Source organism: Epinephelus moara, chromosome 24 (genome assembly GCF_006386435.1).
Source record: "Epinephelus moara isolate mb chromosome 24, YSFRI_EMoa_1.0, whole genome shotgun sequence".
Taxonomy (NCBI): Eukaryota; Metazoa; Chordata; class Actinopteri; order Perciformes; family Serranidae; genus Epinephelus; species Epinephelus moara.
Window position 1 is genome coordinate 41,885,520 of NC_065529.1, and position 15,017 is coordinate 41,900,536.

General features: G+C 40.1%; 1 protein-coding gene across 2 annotated transcripts in view; it reads right to left on the reverse strand.

The window, feature by feature from the left end:
- The window catches only part of arhgef10la (Rho guanine nucleotide exchange factor (GEF) 10-like a), a 167,089-nt gene that overhangs the window by 146,883 nt on the left and 5,189 nt on the right, over positions 1 to 15,017 (reverse strand). For both annotated transcript variants that reach the window (XM_050038813.1, XM_050038812.1), the window contains exon 2: positions 2,627 to 2,914. In XM_050038813.1, the coding sequence (XP_049894770.1) occupies positions 2,627 to 2,909 (283 nt within the window). In that variant the 5' untranslated portion in view covers positions 2,910 to 2,914. The remainder of the gene's footprint in view (positions 1 to 2,626; positions 2,915 to 15,017) is intronic.

Below are 15,017 nucleotides of genomic sequence, written 5' to 3' on the forward strand. Positions count from 1 at the left end.
TTCAATGCACAGGCTGATACACACCTGTTAGCTTAGCATTAGCTAGCGCCAGGGGCTGGAGTAGTGGGGAAAGCGGCTAACGTTAGCCTACGCCAAAAGGGAGGATACATCGTCCAGTAAGTCGCCATATTTAAGCTACACCCACCAGTGTCTATTTAGCTGGCTGGTAAGTCCCCTATATTTACGTAACTAGCCTGTCACTTCGGTTTTGTTCAGAGTTGTTAGTGTGAACCCCGCGGTTTAACGTTAACTGAAATGGTAGCTAGCTAACAGTTAGCAACCGAAGCTAAACTAGCCGTTAACCTCTTAGCTCAACTGACAGCAACGTTAGCTTGAAATATGACGTCACTACACAGGATTGTCGGTTACCTCACCTGCTGTCGGGTACACACACATAAACGTCCTGACTACAGAAAATAAGAAAATAAGGCAGAGGGCACCTTCACATACTTCACACAGGCAACATGTTCCCCTCATTGTTTAGATCAGTTATTCTCAAATCATGTGCAGTGATGCCAATTCAGGTGTGCCTTGGGATTTTGTAATAACCACCCATTATTACTACAATATTTAACAGGGCTTTTCCAGAAAGTTACATTATTTTTTTAATGGACTGTGTCAGTATGTTATGTACGGAAGCGTATTGCATTCACTTGACAAATTTAAAAAAAAAAAATCTGTTTTATTGAGTATTTTTTTTTCTGTTTTTCGGAGTAATTTTTTTATTTTTCTGTTTTTCGGTGTAACTTTTTCTGTTTTTCGTGATCTTTTTTTTCTGTATTTCGTGGTAATTTTTTTTTCTCTTTTTCGCAGTAATTTTTTTTGTGGGGGGTTTTTGTTTGTTTTTCGGGGTAATTTTTTCTGTTTTTCTGAGTATTTATTTCTGAGTTAAGAGAGCAATAGAACAAAAGACGCTTTCATTCCTTTCTTTAGAGCTCGATATAAAGGAAGCAAACATGACCTGCTTGTTTAGTTTAATCCAGTTTTACTTTGTTTTGGGTTTGAGACACTAGGAGATACTCTTGTCTTTAAGTCATGTAGATGGTGTTATCATTAGTTTGTCGACTTTACGCAGGCACCGGTCACTTGGAGGTGGGAGCTTCTCGCGAGATTTTGAAGTATCTCGTCTCCTCGTTCAGGAAAAAAATTACCACAAAAAAACAGAAGAAAAACCCCCCCCAAAAAAACAGGGAAAAAATTACTCAGAAAAACAGAAAGAATTACACCAAAAAAACAGAAAAATAAATAAATTACTCAGAAAAACAGAAAAAAATTACTCAGAAAAACAGGGCTTTTTTTATTTGTCAAGTGAATGCAATACGCTTCCGTAGTTGTGTGCACCCATTTCCTAATAAAGAGGAAAACACTGGCTAAAAATTGAAATTCAATTAACTCTAATTTAAAAAAATCTTCACCGGGAACTAATTTGTCACCGTTCACACGTGAGAATTATAAGTGTGTGACACATCAAAATCCCTGATTGGCAGCCAGTGCAAGGGATGATAACATTTAAAAGGAGAAAGCCGTGAGTGGGACAAAATTTAAGCCATATACACCATGAATTGTGCTGAAAATGCACAACTTGGGGAATAAAAATTCACCAGAATGCTAAAAATTAAGTGTTGATGCTTAAATTTACTGAACCCGTTCAGATCCCCCCGTGTCCCAATGGACATACCTTTTCTAGGATGTCTAGATCTGTGATTACTCTTATCTAGCTCCATAAGTGCACAGACTTATGATGTCTATAAACCAGTCACAGTGTTCAACATTATCTAAAGTGGACTGCAATGAGCCTCACCCCCTTTTTAACAAGCATGGCAGACTGTGAGGCAAGAGGGAAGCACAAGGCACATTTCAGTGAATAAATCATATTGTTAAAGTACTTAATTTGTGTTTAAACTATGTTTAAAGTAAAAATGAGATTTTAAATTACTATTACAAGTAAGCTTTCTAGCTTTTACTTTGGATTCTTTTTAAATATGCGCCCATTAAAGTGGACAGTGGATCTGAGTGTCACTGGAAAATGAATAGGGAAACACTGCTCTGATTTGATTTTCTAATGATACAATCAGCTCATAAAGCATCCTGTTAATTATGTTCAGAGAGTATTCATCTGAAGAGGTTTTCAAAATACTGTTTTCTGGAGATACTTTATAAATGAATGATATTTTGAGTCGTGACGATGAAAAGCACCACTTTGTGCATTGATATGAGTTAACCATTCATGAGAAAGACCATTTATTGTCATTTTTCCTATTTGATGATTTCTGTGTCATTTGGAATGGACAGGAGAGAAAAAACATAATAAAATATATTTTTTGCTAATTTATGAGCGCATTTAGAGTAGAAACCCACCTTTACATTTTTGTGTGTGTGTGTGTGTGTGTGTGTGTGTGTGGAACATATTTGGTGTCTGAACAGGTTAAGGGAAGTTCTGAGTCACATATATTTGCTTGAGTTAAGGATTTAAGTACCGGTACATCTTCCACTGTCTATCAGTGCAAGTCTATCACTTTCAGATTGTTCTTTACTGCCTAAATAGTGCTTTATCATCCCTAGTAAACACCCAAGATCAATTTGGCACCAGTTTAATATATATATGTAATTTCTGAAAATATGGTACCTCCAGAAGAAGTTGAAATTACGTCCTTGGTGATGACGCCCTCCTGTCCAGCAGGAGGCGAAGTTCTGTGAAGCTGTGTGCCAACTGTGCCTGTCTGTGATGTCTCACTGTCCTCCTTTTTTGACATCTGGACAGATCTATCAGAGTGAGAGCGGATCCCTTTACTGTCCACCTTAAGTTTCTCCTCATCAGCACTGTCCTCAAACGAAAACTCTTCCCCTTGCTCCTCGTCTTCCTCCTCCTCATCCTCCTTCGGCGGCTGCTGAGACATCACAGTAGACATAATCCCTGAAAGAGTGACAAAATTCAAGTGTAAATAGATGAGTTGAAAGTGATGATGAAAAAATGATTGATACCACATAATCAAAAAAGATTTTAGTACAGATAAAGATGAGGTCACTTAAGGCTTTGGATGACAGAATGATAACACTTAATCTTCTTTGATATCAGAGACATTAAATAATGAAGTTAAGGTAATGTTTATTCTTTCTACAGGGGATTTACAAGCTTTGAAATGTTGCTCTACAACAAATCAAAAGCACAGAAAAAAAGATTGCAATCAGCTGTAACCAGTCTTTTCAACTGCATCTGATAATAAGCTGCACCTAATGGGAACTCAGAGCTATTGCTTGAGCCTTGAGGGGTAACAGGTAATTTTCAACCTGTACCCTTGTTTCCAATGCTTTTGTGTCTAAGTGACCAATGGGAACAACTATTTTTGGAACTGGTCCAGTATTGGAGTGAGACTGCTGCAGCCGACAGCAGCAAAACAAGCTGCAATGTAACCTTAATGGGCATTTGTGCATCAGTTTACGTCCTCTAACCACTAACATTGCTTTTTTTTGCCACTGACAGGCTCAGATTATTATTCCAAGTGTCTGACAGCATTATCGAAAGGATCCCTACAGAGATAGACCTTTTTTTTTAAAGAGTAAGATCCTTTAGTATAACCAGAAACAGCCCCGAAATAGCCATTGCCATTATATATCATTTTGTCATATGAATCACTGTACATCTATTTCCCCTTTTAAACCTTTTTTGGGGGGAGTTTTTCCTTATCCGCTGTAAAGGTCCAAAGCCAGAGGGATGTCGGTTGGTTGAAGTAAACCCTTAATTTATCCAGATAGATGTAAAAACATGCTGGCTCTGTACATGCTGAAATTATCTTTATTTTAATGGACACTGTTGGAACTGGCGATGGAGTTTTCAGGGCTGCTTCTGTGACAAAAAGTTCAATATACGTAAATTAAAAGTACATGTTTTGCCACTGTCAGGCTCGGATTATTATTCTGAGTGTCTGACAACAGTATTGAAAAGATCCCTACAGAGATAGACCTTTTTACTGAAGAGTAAGATCATTTTTGTTTAACAAGAAACAGCCCCAATATCGTCATTGCCACTTTCACCAGACTCCATTTAAATAAACAGTAATTGTAGCGTGCGTAGAGGCAACATATTTTCACATCTATCTGGGTGAATTAAGGGTTTATTTCAACCAAACAGGAGTTGGTGTTTGTTGGACCAGTGAAAAGACAAACCAAGATGGCTTTTGTTAGTTTCATTCTATTTCTGTCGACTCTAAATGAAGTGTGTTTTATGATAATAAAATCACTGTTTACTTAAATGGAGTCTGGTGGGTTTGGTGATAGCGATTTCAGGGCTGTTTTTGGTTAAACAAAAAGGATCTTACTCTTTAATAAAAAGGTCCATCTCTCTAGGGATCCTTTCAATAATCTGTTCAGACACTGTCAATGGCAAAACAAGTGCTTTTAGTAGAAGTATATTGACGGTGCACAAATTCCCCAGTGGTTACACTGCAGTCTGTTTTGCGGTCTCACTAACACTGGACCAATTTCAAAAGCTGTTGTCCCCATTAGTCACTTAGACACAGACACTTAAACAAAGGAAAACAGGGTCCAAGTTGAAACATGTCAAAGTTATCCTTTCTAATGTGCTGTCTTCAGAGTAATGACATTAAGAGTGTTGTTTTAACTCCTACCCTTCGTATGATAGGACTTATTTGGGGTTGGAATGTCCTCTGGTCTTTATAAACATAGCAAAGCTGCTTTACAAAAACAGCCGCATGTAAAACACCTTGAAGATACAAATCAGTGCTGTGCTAAACAACACTGAACTGGCGTGAACTCTTAAACCTGCAGTGTGTACACAGCGATAGGTCAGACTGAAATTCCCAGACTTGTGTTCTTCAGTACAGGCTGTGGAGTTTACTGAGTGTTTTCTTGCAGTACATAAAAACACCATAAATTAAGCAACTATTTCAAAGTGTTTGACAACTTAGATGAAATAAAACTGAAGTAATGTACACTTGGTGTGCAGAGAGAGAAGCAGGGTATAATCCTGGCACTATAAACAGGACGACCGTTAGAAAGACTTAGTTAAATCAAAGAGTCTGATGAGGCTTAGTGGCAGATTAATTAATCCAGTGATGAAAACATTTGCCCTAACATTACAGACCTCAATTACCTAAGAGGCTAATTTCATCTTGTCTTATCAATGAAAACAGGTATGACAGCAGACAGGATATTTTAGGACTTAATTAAAAACTAATGAAAAATCAATACAGGCATACAGTATCTGCGAGCACATAACATGCTTTACAGTGCTTCTTAGACCCCGGTGCTTCCTCAACAAATAGCTGGGCACATAAAGTGTCAGCTGTAATCATGGAAATGAGACTTGTGTTAGCATATTTTCAAAATAAAATAGAAATTCTCCATGACTCCCCCGTGCCCTCAAGGTATTAAATTGCTGCACGCAGTAATTCTTTCATTATTACACAAAGTGGGGATTTTCTATGACGTCCAGACTGTTTCTGCGCATGTTAGTGTACCGCTCGATGAACCCTGCATCTGCTTTGCATTTTGATTAGCACCACACTGCTTCCAATGCCGGAACATTCTTGGGCCTGATGGGGCTGTTTGTCGGGGCTCCATTGGGAAAATGACAGCATGTAGCGGAGGCGGATGAACATGGGCCGGCTGTAAAATTCACTGTCAGCATTTGTTGTTTAACCTGGATACAAGGGCTGTCATGATGTCAGTTACAGCTCTCATTATGTTTTACTATTGCCTGCTGACGGCTGACTCTGGACATGATGTTTGTTCATGATGTCTGTTAGTACTGCAGTTCAGGAGTAGTGATGGCTCTGAATCCTTAAGCACCACCATGTGTGTTGAAGAAGACGGCGAAAACTAAAAGTTATGCAAAGCAAACACTGTTGCTTTCTTGAGGAGTCAGTTCTCTGCCTGTTTACGAGTATGAGATGCCACTGCAGCCTTTGGACCCAGCCACGTCCTCTGTGCCACAAACACAGTTTTTCCAGTCGGCCCACTCATCGGTCAAATCAACAATGACTCTTTTGTGGAGGGAAAAAACTTCTCTCCAGCCTCAGAAACCATTGTTTCTTCATTCGTCACTGCAATACTGATTAGCTCACAGGTCAGTTGGGCCATGGCTGTGCAGTGTATGGTATGGCTTGTATCAGTTGTGGAGAAAAGGAGGGATTTGTCAGAAGACAGCAGTGAGCCTGGGGGGTGTTACAGTATACCAGGGGTTTTAGAAATCCAGACGCTTCTTTCTATTAAACTCATATGGAGAGGCTGTGTTGAAGATGTATTGTATATAGAATAGTGCATGTTACACACCACCAGAGGCCACTCTCTGCTGGTATAACAGGCAGCTGGGCTGAAAAAGTAGCAACTGCGAGTGGTGAGGATAACAAAGGCCCCCAGGAAGCGTGCCTGGCTTTGAAGCCAATTTTTGTAGTGAGTAAACAGTGGAATTACAACTTTCTAATCCATCACGCGAGGCCATTGGGTCGAAAAAGACTTAATCCTATAGACTTACATTGTGAAAGAGACGTATATAAATCAGTGGATAAATTTTTTGTAAGAATCACAGCTTGTTTTACTATCAGAATCTGATTGTCAATCACTTGGGTAATTTTATACGTGGCAGTTGAACAATTTTGGCTTCATGCTCAACTGACAAACTTTCAAAGGATTGAACTGGGCCTCCATCGCTATATCCACTTCTCTTTATAAATCCATGGGTTAACATTACAGGACTGTCAACAGCCTGCTAGCAACAGCAGAGAGAGATTGTGGGGGAAAACAGCATATTTTAACATCTTACGCAATGAATTAAATGGATGGTTCGGATCTTTTGAAAAGGGGTTGTATGAGGTACTTATCCATAGTCAGTGTAGGTGATTAAATACGGTAGATGTCAGTCAGCATGTTCCCACTTTGGAAAAGCAGGCTGGAGTCTGACACGGAAGCTAAGCAGTGTTCTGCTGAGGAGGGTTCAGCAACAAAATGTATTTTAACCACCAAAAAAAAGTCTCACCTAAAAATAGTCCCAATCAGTTAAAGTGTAAACTGGAAACTGAAGCCGTTAAATCACACTCTGTTAAAGTGTAAACTGGAAACTGAAGCCGTTAAATCACACTCTTCGAAGCCAGACACCATTGAAAAAAACAGAGATTTAACATTGTTAGCACAGGAGCTGCTGGTGTACCACTGCTTTGATCACTTATTTTTTGTTTGTGTTATTGGGTGACCTTGGTGTTTAAAAGGGTTAGTTTGGATTCACCAAAGTCACAGAATAACACAACTGATCAAGGCAGCGGTAGACCAGCAGCTCCTGTGTTCAGCAAGCCAAAATTACTGTTTTTTCAATGTAGTCTGGTGGCTTTGACAAGAGCATAGATAGGGAACTGAAGCCATTAATGGCTACCCCATCTGAATGGGCAGTCTGACGGTAAGGTAAAATGAAAATTGTGGCTTAGACGTAGACTGTTACAGATTTTTTAGGTGGGACTTTTTTTTTACATTTTGCTGCTGCCCCATCTACAGAAGTACATTGCTTTACTTCTGTGTCAGCACTCCTGTCTGCTTCTCCAAACTGGGGGCTTTTACTGTATGTGATACAGTAATTATGGATAAGTACCCATACAAACCCCACTTCAAAAAATCCGAACTATCCCAAACCACAGTTGGTGATTGTTGGAACAGTGAACTAGCTAATATAAAATAAATGACTAACAAGACCAACTTTGCCAGTTCATTATTTTAGTTTTATTTTGTTTACGTCAAGTTTGAATGAAGTATATTTTACAATGAGTAGAGTTGCTGCAATATACTGGTTTCAAGGTTTACCATGGTGTGAAAATTTACAGTTATCATACCGTGTTGATTTGCTAATCTAGTGAAAAATGCAACTGGACAGAAAATCTCATCTTTATTTTAGTCATTTTCAAAAGGAAGACATTTTACACATACTGCCATTTAAAAAATGGTTTCATGTTTGAATTATAGTAATAAACTTTTGTTTCACTTTAAAAAAAAAAAAAAAAAAAATCCCTTTTATTTTCATTCCTTTACGGGTTATTGTAACTAATAGAAATAAGGTACCATGAAACCGCGACATGTTCTGAGACGGTTATCGTACTGTGAAAATCTCATACCACTGCAACCCTAACAATGAGTTAACAAGGCAGTTAAGCTGGTCTTAGTTTGGTGAAAGAGGAAATCTTTATTCAGAATATACAGTTGTATTTTTCTGTTTGATAAGAATATTAACTCTTTGTTTTTGTGACTTGATATTGTTTAAGTTAAGAGAGCGCGTGGAACATTGCCATATGAACATAGAACATATGGTCACATTAAATGTTTAAGCTTATGAACGGTTGAAGATAATTTATAAAAAGCCAGTGACTCAGTAATACCTTTATGTGTCAGTGTTTCTAGATTTTAAAACCCAATGTGACTCAGTCTCTCCAGTTCTCCCAACTAAACCACTGGTAAAACATTTATTATGATACAGTATTGTACAATTTATTAGTCTTAGTTTGGTGAAAGAGAGAAACCTTTATTTAGAACGTACAGCTGTATTTTTCAGTTAAAATAATAATGTTTAAGAGATTTTGCGGAGCATACCAAACTTGCCAATCAATACCATCATATACCATATACCATATACCGCAGCAAACTTTCAGGAAGGTATGAAAAAAACAGGTGCTGCCAAACCCACAAAGCAGCATCTTCTTTGAAAGAACATCATAGAAACCATCAGGGTATGATTCTATTGAAAGATTTTATTGAAAGATATTGCTACTGTGCTCCCACAGATGAAAGCCATGCTGACTGAGCAATCACTCCCGATTGTTCACCAGACTGAATTGGATTACGCGAGCATAAGAAACACCCAGATATCTCAGAGACATAATTGATATTTTCACATTATTACAATCAACAAGACAGCCGGTGCCTTGAATAAAAGTTGAGCTTGATAAAACTAATACAGAACTGGAGCCCGAAAGTTTTTCCACTTAAAATAACCCTCCGCCGAATGAAAATGACAGGTATTCTGAGCAAACTTCTTTGAGGGAAGGCATTTGGACAAGCCATCAAACACACTGCAGCTTAGAAAAATAAAGAGCCCCGGGAGTGGAGCTGTGTGAAAGCTATTCTTGAGGGGAAAATAAGATACATCACAGAATAGAGATGAAACCAACTCCTACACACCCTGTCCCTGACCTACATAGAGCTCTGAACACTCTCCCGCTGTGCACCAAATGTGCTAATGAGTGGAGGGATGTTGTATGTGAATAAAGGAAAGTGAGGTATGTATACACTTTCATGGGCGATCTGTGGTACGCCAGGTCACACGTGCACACGTGTACTTTCTGATTGAAAATGGCAAGCATCATTACCGTATGTGTTGTTTTAAACATAGCAGTTCTTGTATTTGCATATTAAGTGGTGTTGGTTTTTTTTGGTTGGTTTTCATTTTGTGGTATTTTTCCCTTCACGTCCTTTCCATTCAAATTGTGCAATCTTTGATTCCTCACTTGGAACTTGTGTGCACTTGGCATCTGATTTATGTTGCCTGATTTAATCTCAGTTCCCTTTTGTGCTGTACTTCACTTCACAAAGCAGTGAGGGTATGTAATCTGCTTTTAAAAATGAAATGAAATCACGGGGTTTCAAAACAAAAGGAAGAAAAAAAGAGGTGCCTAACCAGTAACTGTTTTCAGAGCTTTCTGTCAGGGTTTTGCAGATCTGCTGAGCTGCATATTTAGTTCTAGCCACTGATTTACAGAGTGCTATGTTTGACCAACTACAGACAAACCTCACAGCCATTGGTCAGTGGCAGTCGGGTATATCAATAGACAATGGAAGAGAGCAGCAGCTGGTGACGACTGAATAAACAGCATTGGGATATCTAACAGAAAGTCAGTGAGAGCACCGCTGCTTAAGGCTTTCTAAACAGAAAATGGCACACAAACACTCAGACGCAGACAATGAGAGACCAGCCGACCACCGACAACAACAAACAGTGCCAGGCAGAGACGTTTCTGCCTCTGGCGCTGCTTCGTTCTCCAGCTTCCCCGAGGACTTCCTATCAAGAGATACGAATGTGACTCGGCCAATTTAGGAACTGCAAACAGCTCCTTGAGAACAGACGGAATATATCTTTCTTTGCCTGTCAAAAGGCATAACAATCTGAGTGGGAGGCTGTTCACAGACATTTGTGGATTTCATGGGTTCCCTTAAACATAACATTGCCCTTCCAAAGATTTTTAGAACACAGAAGAGGCCAAGTCTATTGCATTATATATTATGAATGTTATGAATATTTTAAATTTCACTTTAAATGAATTTCTGACAACTGCCTGCCAAAGGCACATCATATCGCACTGTAAACACAACATGATTAGAAGGTTATCTATGCATATTTGAGATACTCTTCCCCCAGGTCTGCCATCATGTTGCCACGGTTAAGATGTTCAGGGACATATTATTCATTCAGGAGCCAGTCTGGCCTTCAGATGCCCTCTGCTGTAGAAAGCAGCTCCAGTAATGTCAGTCTACAACAGCAGTGATGTGCTGATGGTGTCACATTAGTCAAGGACACAGTGGGAGTAACCTCCACCTCCCAGCTGGCATTTGTGCTCACAGCACAATGCTGGATTCATGTGTGCTGTAATGTACAAACACTGAGCAGAGATAAGAATGTCCTGAATGTGTTAACCTGACAATGCTCCAGTTCAGTGTTTTTCAAACTTTTTACAGCGCGTACCAGCTCGTAAAATGTTATGCTCTCAAGTGCCATCACTACGTACGTTAAGAAAAAGTAGCACAGGCCTACCCTATTCAGCTGCAGTCAGTTTATGCATGAAGCAGGTTTATTTTTAATCAGAAGGTTATTTATTTTTGACTGTTGTCAGTCACAGCCTCACTGCAAAGGCCACCCCCTTATTAGGTGCTGTGGAGACGTCACTGGCACTGCTTAAAGAAGTACGTCCCTGCTGGAGAGATGGGTCTTTTCATAAAACTGGGGTGTCTATGTAGTAGAAAGACACAAATACTTTTAAAATTGGTGATACATGACCAGAGAAAAAAAGAGAAGAAAGGCTCTGGCATATGCTTTTGCTCAAGAGGTAGAAAGCCTAAATTACCAGAATGCACTGTGCCACGCCAGACAAATAAACTCTACCACTTGTTGGTGATGTAATGCAAGCATCCCTGTACTGGCCAGGCCCAAAAGGAAGTGTGCCGGGCTTTGAAGCCAATTTTCCTAGTGGACAAACAGTGGCACTGCAACTCCCAGGTCCAACATGTGATGCCATGGGGCCCAAAAAGACTTTTTCCCATTGACTTACATTGGGAAAGAAACGTCTGTAAATCTGTGGATTAATTATTTAGCGCGTCACAACACCCACAAAATGACTCATTCCACTCTTAGGATTTAATTAATTTGAAAAGTCTGGAGTAGCAGCAAGTTTAAATCATTTCATCCCCATCCAAGTTAGTGGAACATTAAACCTGAAGTAGCAGGCTTGGCCAGCAGAAGTCTCAAAAGCGCCTGCTATGGGCCCAATGATGCAGAAGAAGCACTGATCATCCGGGGAATTTCGTACCACAAAATAGAGCTTTTTTGGCTTTATGTGCCACTGAGCAACTGTCATAGGAATGGACAGGGTTCCACCTTTACCCTGACCTGTATCCAGGTCTCTTAATACATCCATGGTTTGGCACGGGGAAACAATATGGCGGCCAGCTGGTTGAAAACAATCTCAAATTACAGTTGAACAGTAAGCTAAAATGTGTTTTCTGAAAACATTTTTGGGAAGAAATAGGCAACACATTAGCAGATTTGGTTCATATTTAATCAGCGCTGCCTAGTTTTACCACATGGCACCTGCTTCTTGTTCACAAATTCTCATATTACAGCCAAACAGTGCACTAAAATATGTCTCATGAACAGGATAACATAGCAGGCTGATACTGAAACAGGAAAGGCTAAACTAAATTACATTTCAGGGATCTCATTTTCCAAATATTTTCATTCAAAATGTTGTCGTATTTTGATAGCATATTTAAATGTATTGATTTTATTTTTTGGGGGGGGGTTCCTCTGCATATCACTACAGGGAGCACTTTAGGAACCGGTGCTTTAGTTTATCAAGAAAAATACTATTCAAACTGGTTTTAAAAAAATGTCCAGGTTTCTTTGAATAATGGTCGCACATAGCTTTTCAGCATATGACCAGTTGAAGATAATTAATAAAAGGTGACTGCTTCTATTTACTGAGGTTTGACTGGGTTACTGACCAATGCCAGTGACTCAATAATTACCTTTATGTGTGAATGTTTCTGGATTTCAAAAGCCAGTGTGACTCAGTCTCTCCGGTTCTCCATGCAAAACTTCCATTATGCAAAACTAAAGCTATGATTATCTGAAGAATCCATCACTGGCTGAAGGCTGAGACAGAAACTTACAGTATCTAGTGAGAGGATAAGTTTAGTAAGTGCTGCAGTTCCTCCTCACAGCCAGTCAAATCATGAGGTAGTCAAAGGCAGAGGTGAAAAAAGTACTCAGTTATTCTACTTGAGTAAAGATAGTAATATTACAGAGTAGAAATACTCTTACAAGTAAAGTACATTTTAGTGTAGTATATTAGATGATAATCACAGATGTGTTCATCATAATGAACACATCTGTGACCCCGCTCACAGTAAAAAAAAATAATGTCACGCCTCCCCCTCCTCCTCAGGTGAAGAGAGGACACAGGATGTTGACAGTGTATTGTTCTCCTCAATACAAGATCGTGGAGGAAGGCAGAGCCACAGACAGCGCCGCCCTTCAGAACCAAAAGAGGGGGGAGAAGTCAGAGAAGAAGCCCCAGCCCAAACAGGGTGACCCAGCTCACAGTAAAAATAATGTCACACCTCCCCTTGGTTGACAATTTTGTTGCCTTTCTGAACAGACCTCAGCTTTTTAGGCCTGACGGTCTGCACCGATCACAGGAAGGCTCATGCCTTTTATCCACCAACACTGAACTGACTTTACACTCCTGAAACGCTTTCACTCCATGACCTCACAACACACTTCATCCTCCACTCTGACCCTGTGTTTAACATCCCTGTTCTGATTACTAATGGCCCTCGTAAGCAAACCCTGTACAAGCTTTTATAACCCAGAAATTGAATCACCATTAACCTCACACCTCAAACAAGCTGGAGGTTGCCATCTGCAAGTAGGCCCTCCTGTGATGCTGGGCAAATATCATTGAATGCACACATGTTCAGATCCAGAAATGGCCTGGGGTTAATGCATCTAAACATCAGAAGTCTGTGTAATCAGTTTAAACTGGATCAGCTAGAAATTCTCATATCACAGACGGACCCCGATACCCTGGTTTTGACATAAACCTGGCTTAAACAGAGTATACACAGTACTGAATAGAGTGGGAAGAGGGGGTGTTGTGGCTGTGTATGTGGCGTCATGTCTGTCCATTACAGTTTTAAATGCTGTCACAATTCCTCATTCCTTTGAACTTATTGCTCTGAAGGTACATGTGGTGGGTGTTTATAGGCCACCCTCAGCTGTTTCTGGTGCTGTTAATAAATAAGCAGACCTTCTTGTTCAGTACAGTCAGTTAGAGATGCTAGTTCTAGGTGACTTTAACCTAAATTGGTTCTCTAACGACTCAACTACTTAAAAGGAAATGTGTGATAATCTCAATCTGTCACAGCTCATTAATAATAATAATAATAATAACCCCCGGGATCACGTGCTCCCCTCATATCGTACCTCTCAGTTCACCCTTCAGACTGTCACTTCATCTGTTGTTAAGGAAGCGCTGCAAACTATTGATTGCAGGAAAGCAACTGGGGAGGATCATTTAGAACCCTATTCCTTAAAGTTCTCTGCCCTGATTATTACTAATCAAATTACATATCTGTTTAATGGACTGGAGCCTATCCCAGCTGACCTTGGGTGAGAGGTGGGGTACACCCTGGACATGTCGCCAGACAACAACACATAGAGACAGACAACCATTCACGCTCATATTCACACCTACGGCCAATTGAGATTCACCAGTTCACATGCATGTCTTTAGACTGTGGGAGGAAGCAAGAGTACGGAGAAAACCCACGGTGACACAGGGAGAACATGCAGACTCCGCACAGAGGGGCTCCCCCACCCAGGAGCTCGAACCCCCCACCCTGAGTTTGAACCAGGAACCCTCTTGCTGTGAGGTGACAATGCTAACCACTGCACCACTGTTGCTGTAACGAGTAACTGAAGTTATAAGATAAACGTAGTAAAGTGAGTACAATATTTCTCTCTGAGATGTAGTGGAGTACAGGTATTAGGTAGCAGAAAATGGAAATGCTTCAGTAAAGTACAAACAGGCCTACCTCAAATATGTGCAGTATTTGAATAAATGTTATATTCCAGCACTGCTCAAGGGTGTCTTGATTCTTGACTGATGTCTTGTATTCCAATGTTAGATAAGTGCAGCCACCATTTCATCTCTTGTATCTCAGATAGATATATCTGCCTTATGCACATGCTACACATTACCAGGGTACCCTTGCAAATTAGACTTGCACTTTCATGAAGTTTAGGAACTCACAAGAGACAGACTGAAAAAAGGAATGAGCATAGTCATCGCAACAGAAACCGAGATATCCTGACTTTTGGTTCCTGGTGTGGGTCAAGTTTCACAAACAATTGATCATACTGCACCTCTAATGCAGAGGTTTTCAAAGTGTGAGGGTGGTGCAGAGGGAGCAGCGTGAGGCAAAGAGAGGTCAAAAGGAAGGCTGTTCTTAAAAGGTCGTGGTTGGCCCACTGTTTTGGCCAACTGTTTTGGCCCACTGTTTTGGCCCACTTCTCAACCTGCTCAGCAGGTGAAGCGTCAGTTCCTTAAAGCATTGTTTCCCAACTGGTCCAGCCTCAGGGTCCAGATTACTCCTTAGTCACAGTTTAATACATGAAGCATCATACTTCTGTTTGGTCATATTGTCGAGCTAGTTTGCTGTCTCTGTAAAGTAGCTGTCTATTAGTCAGT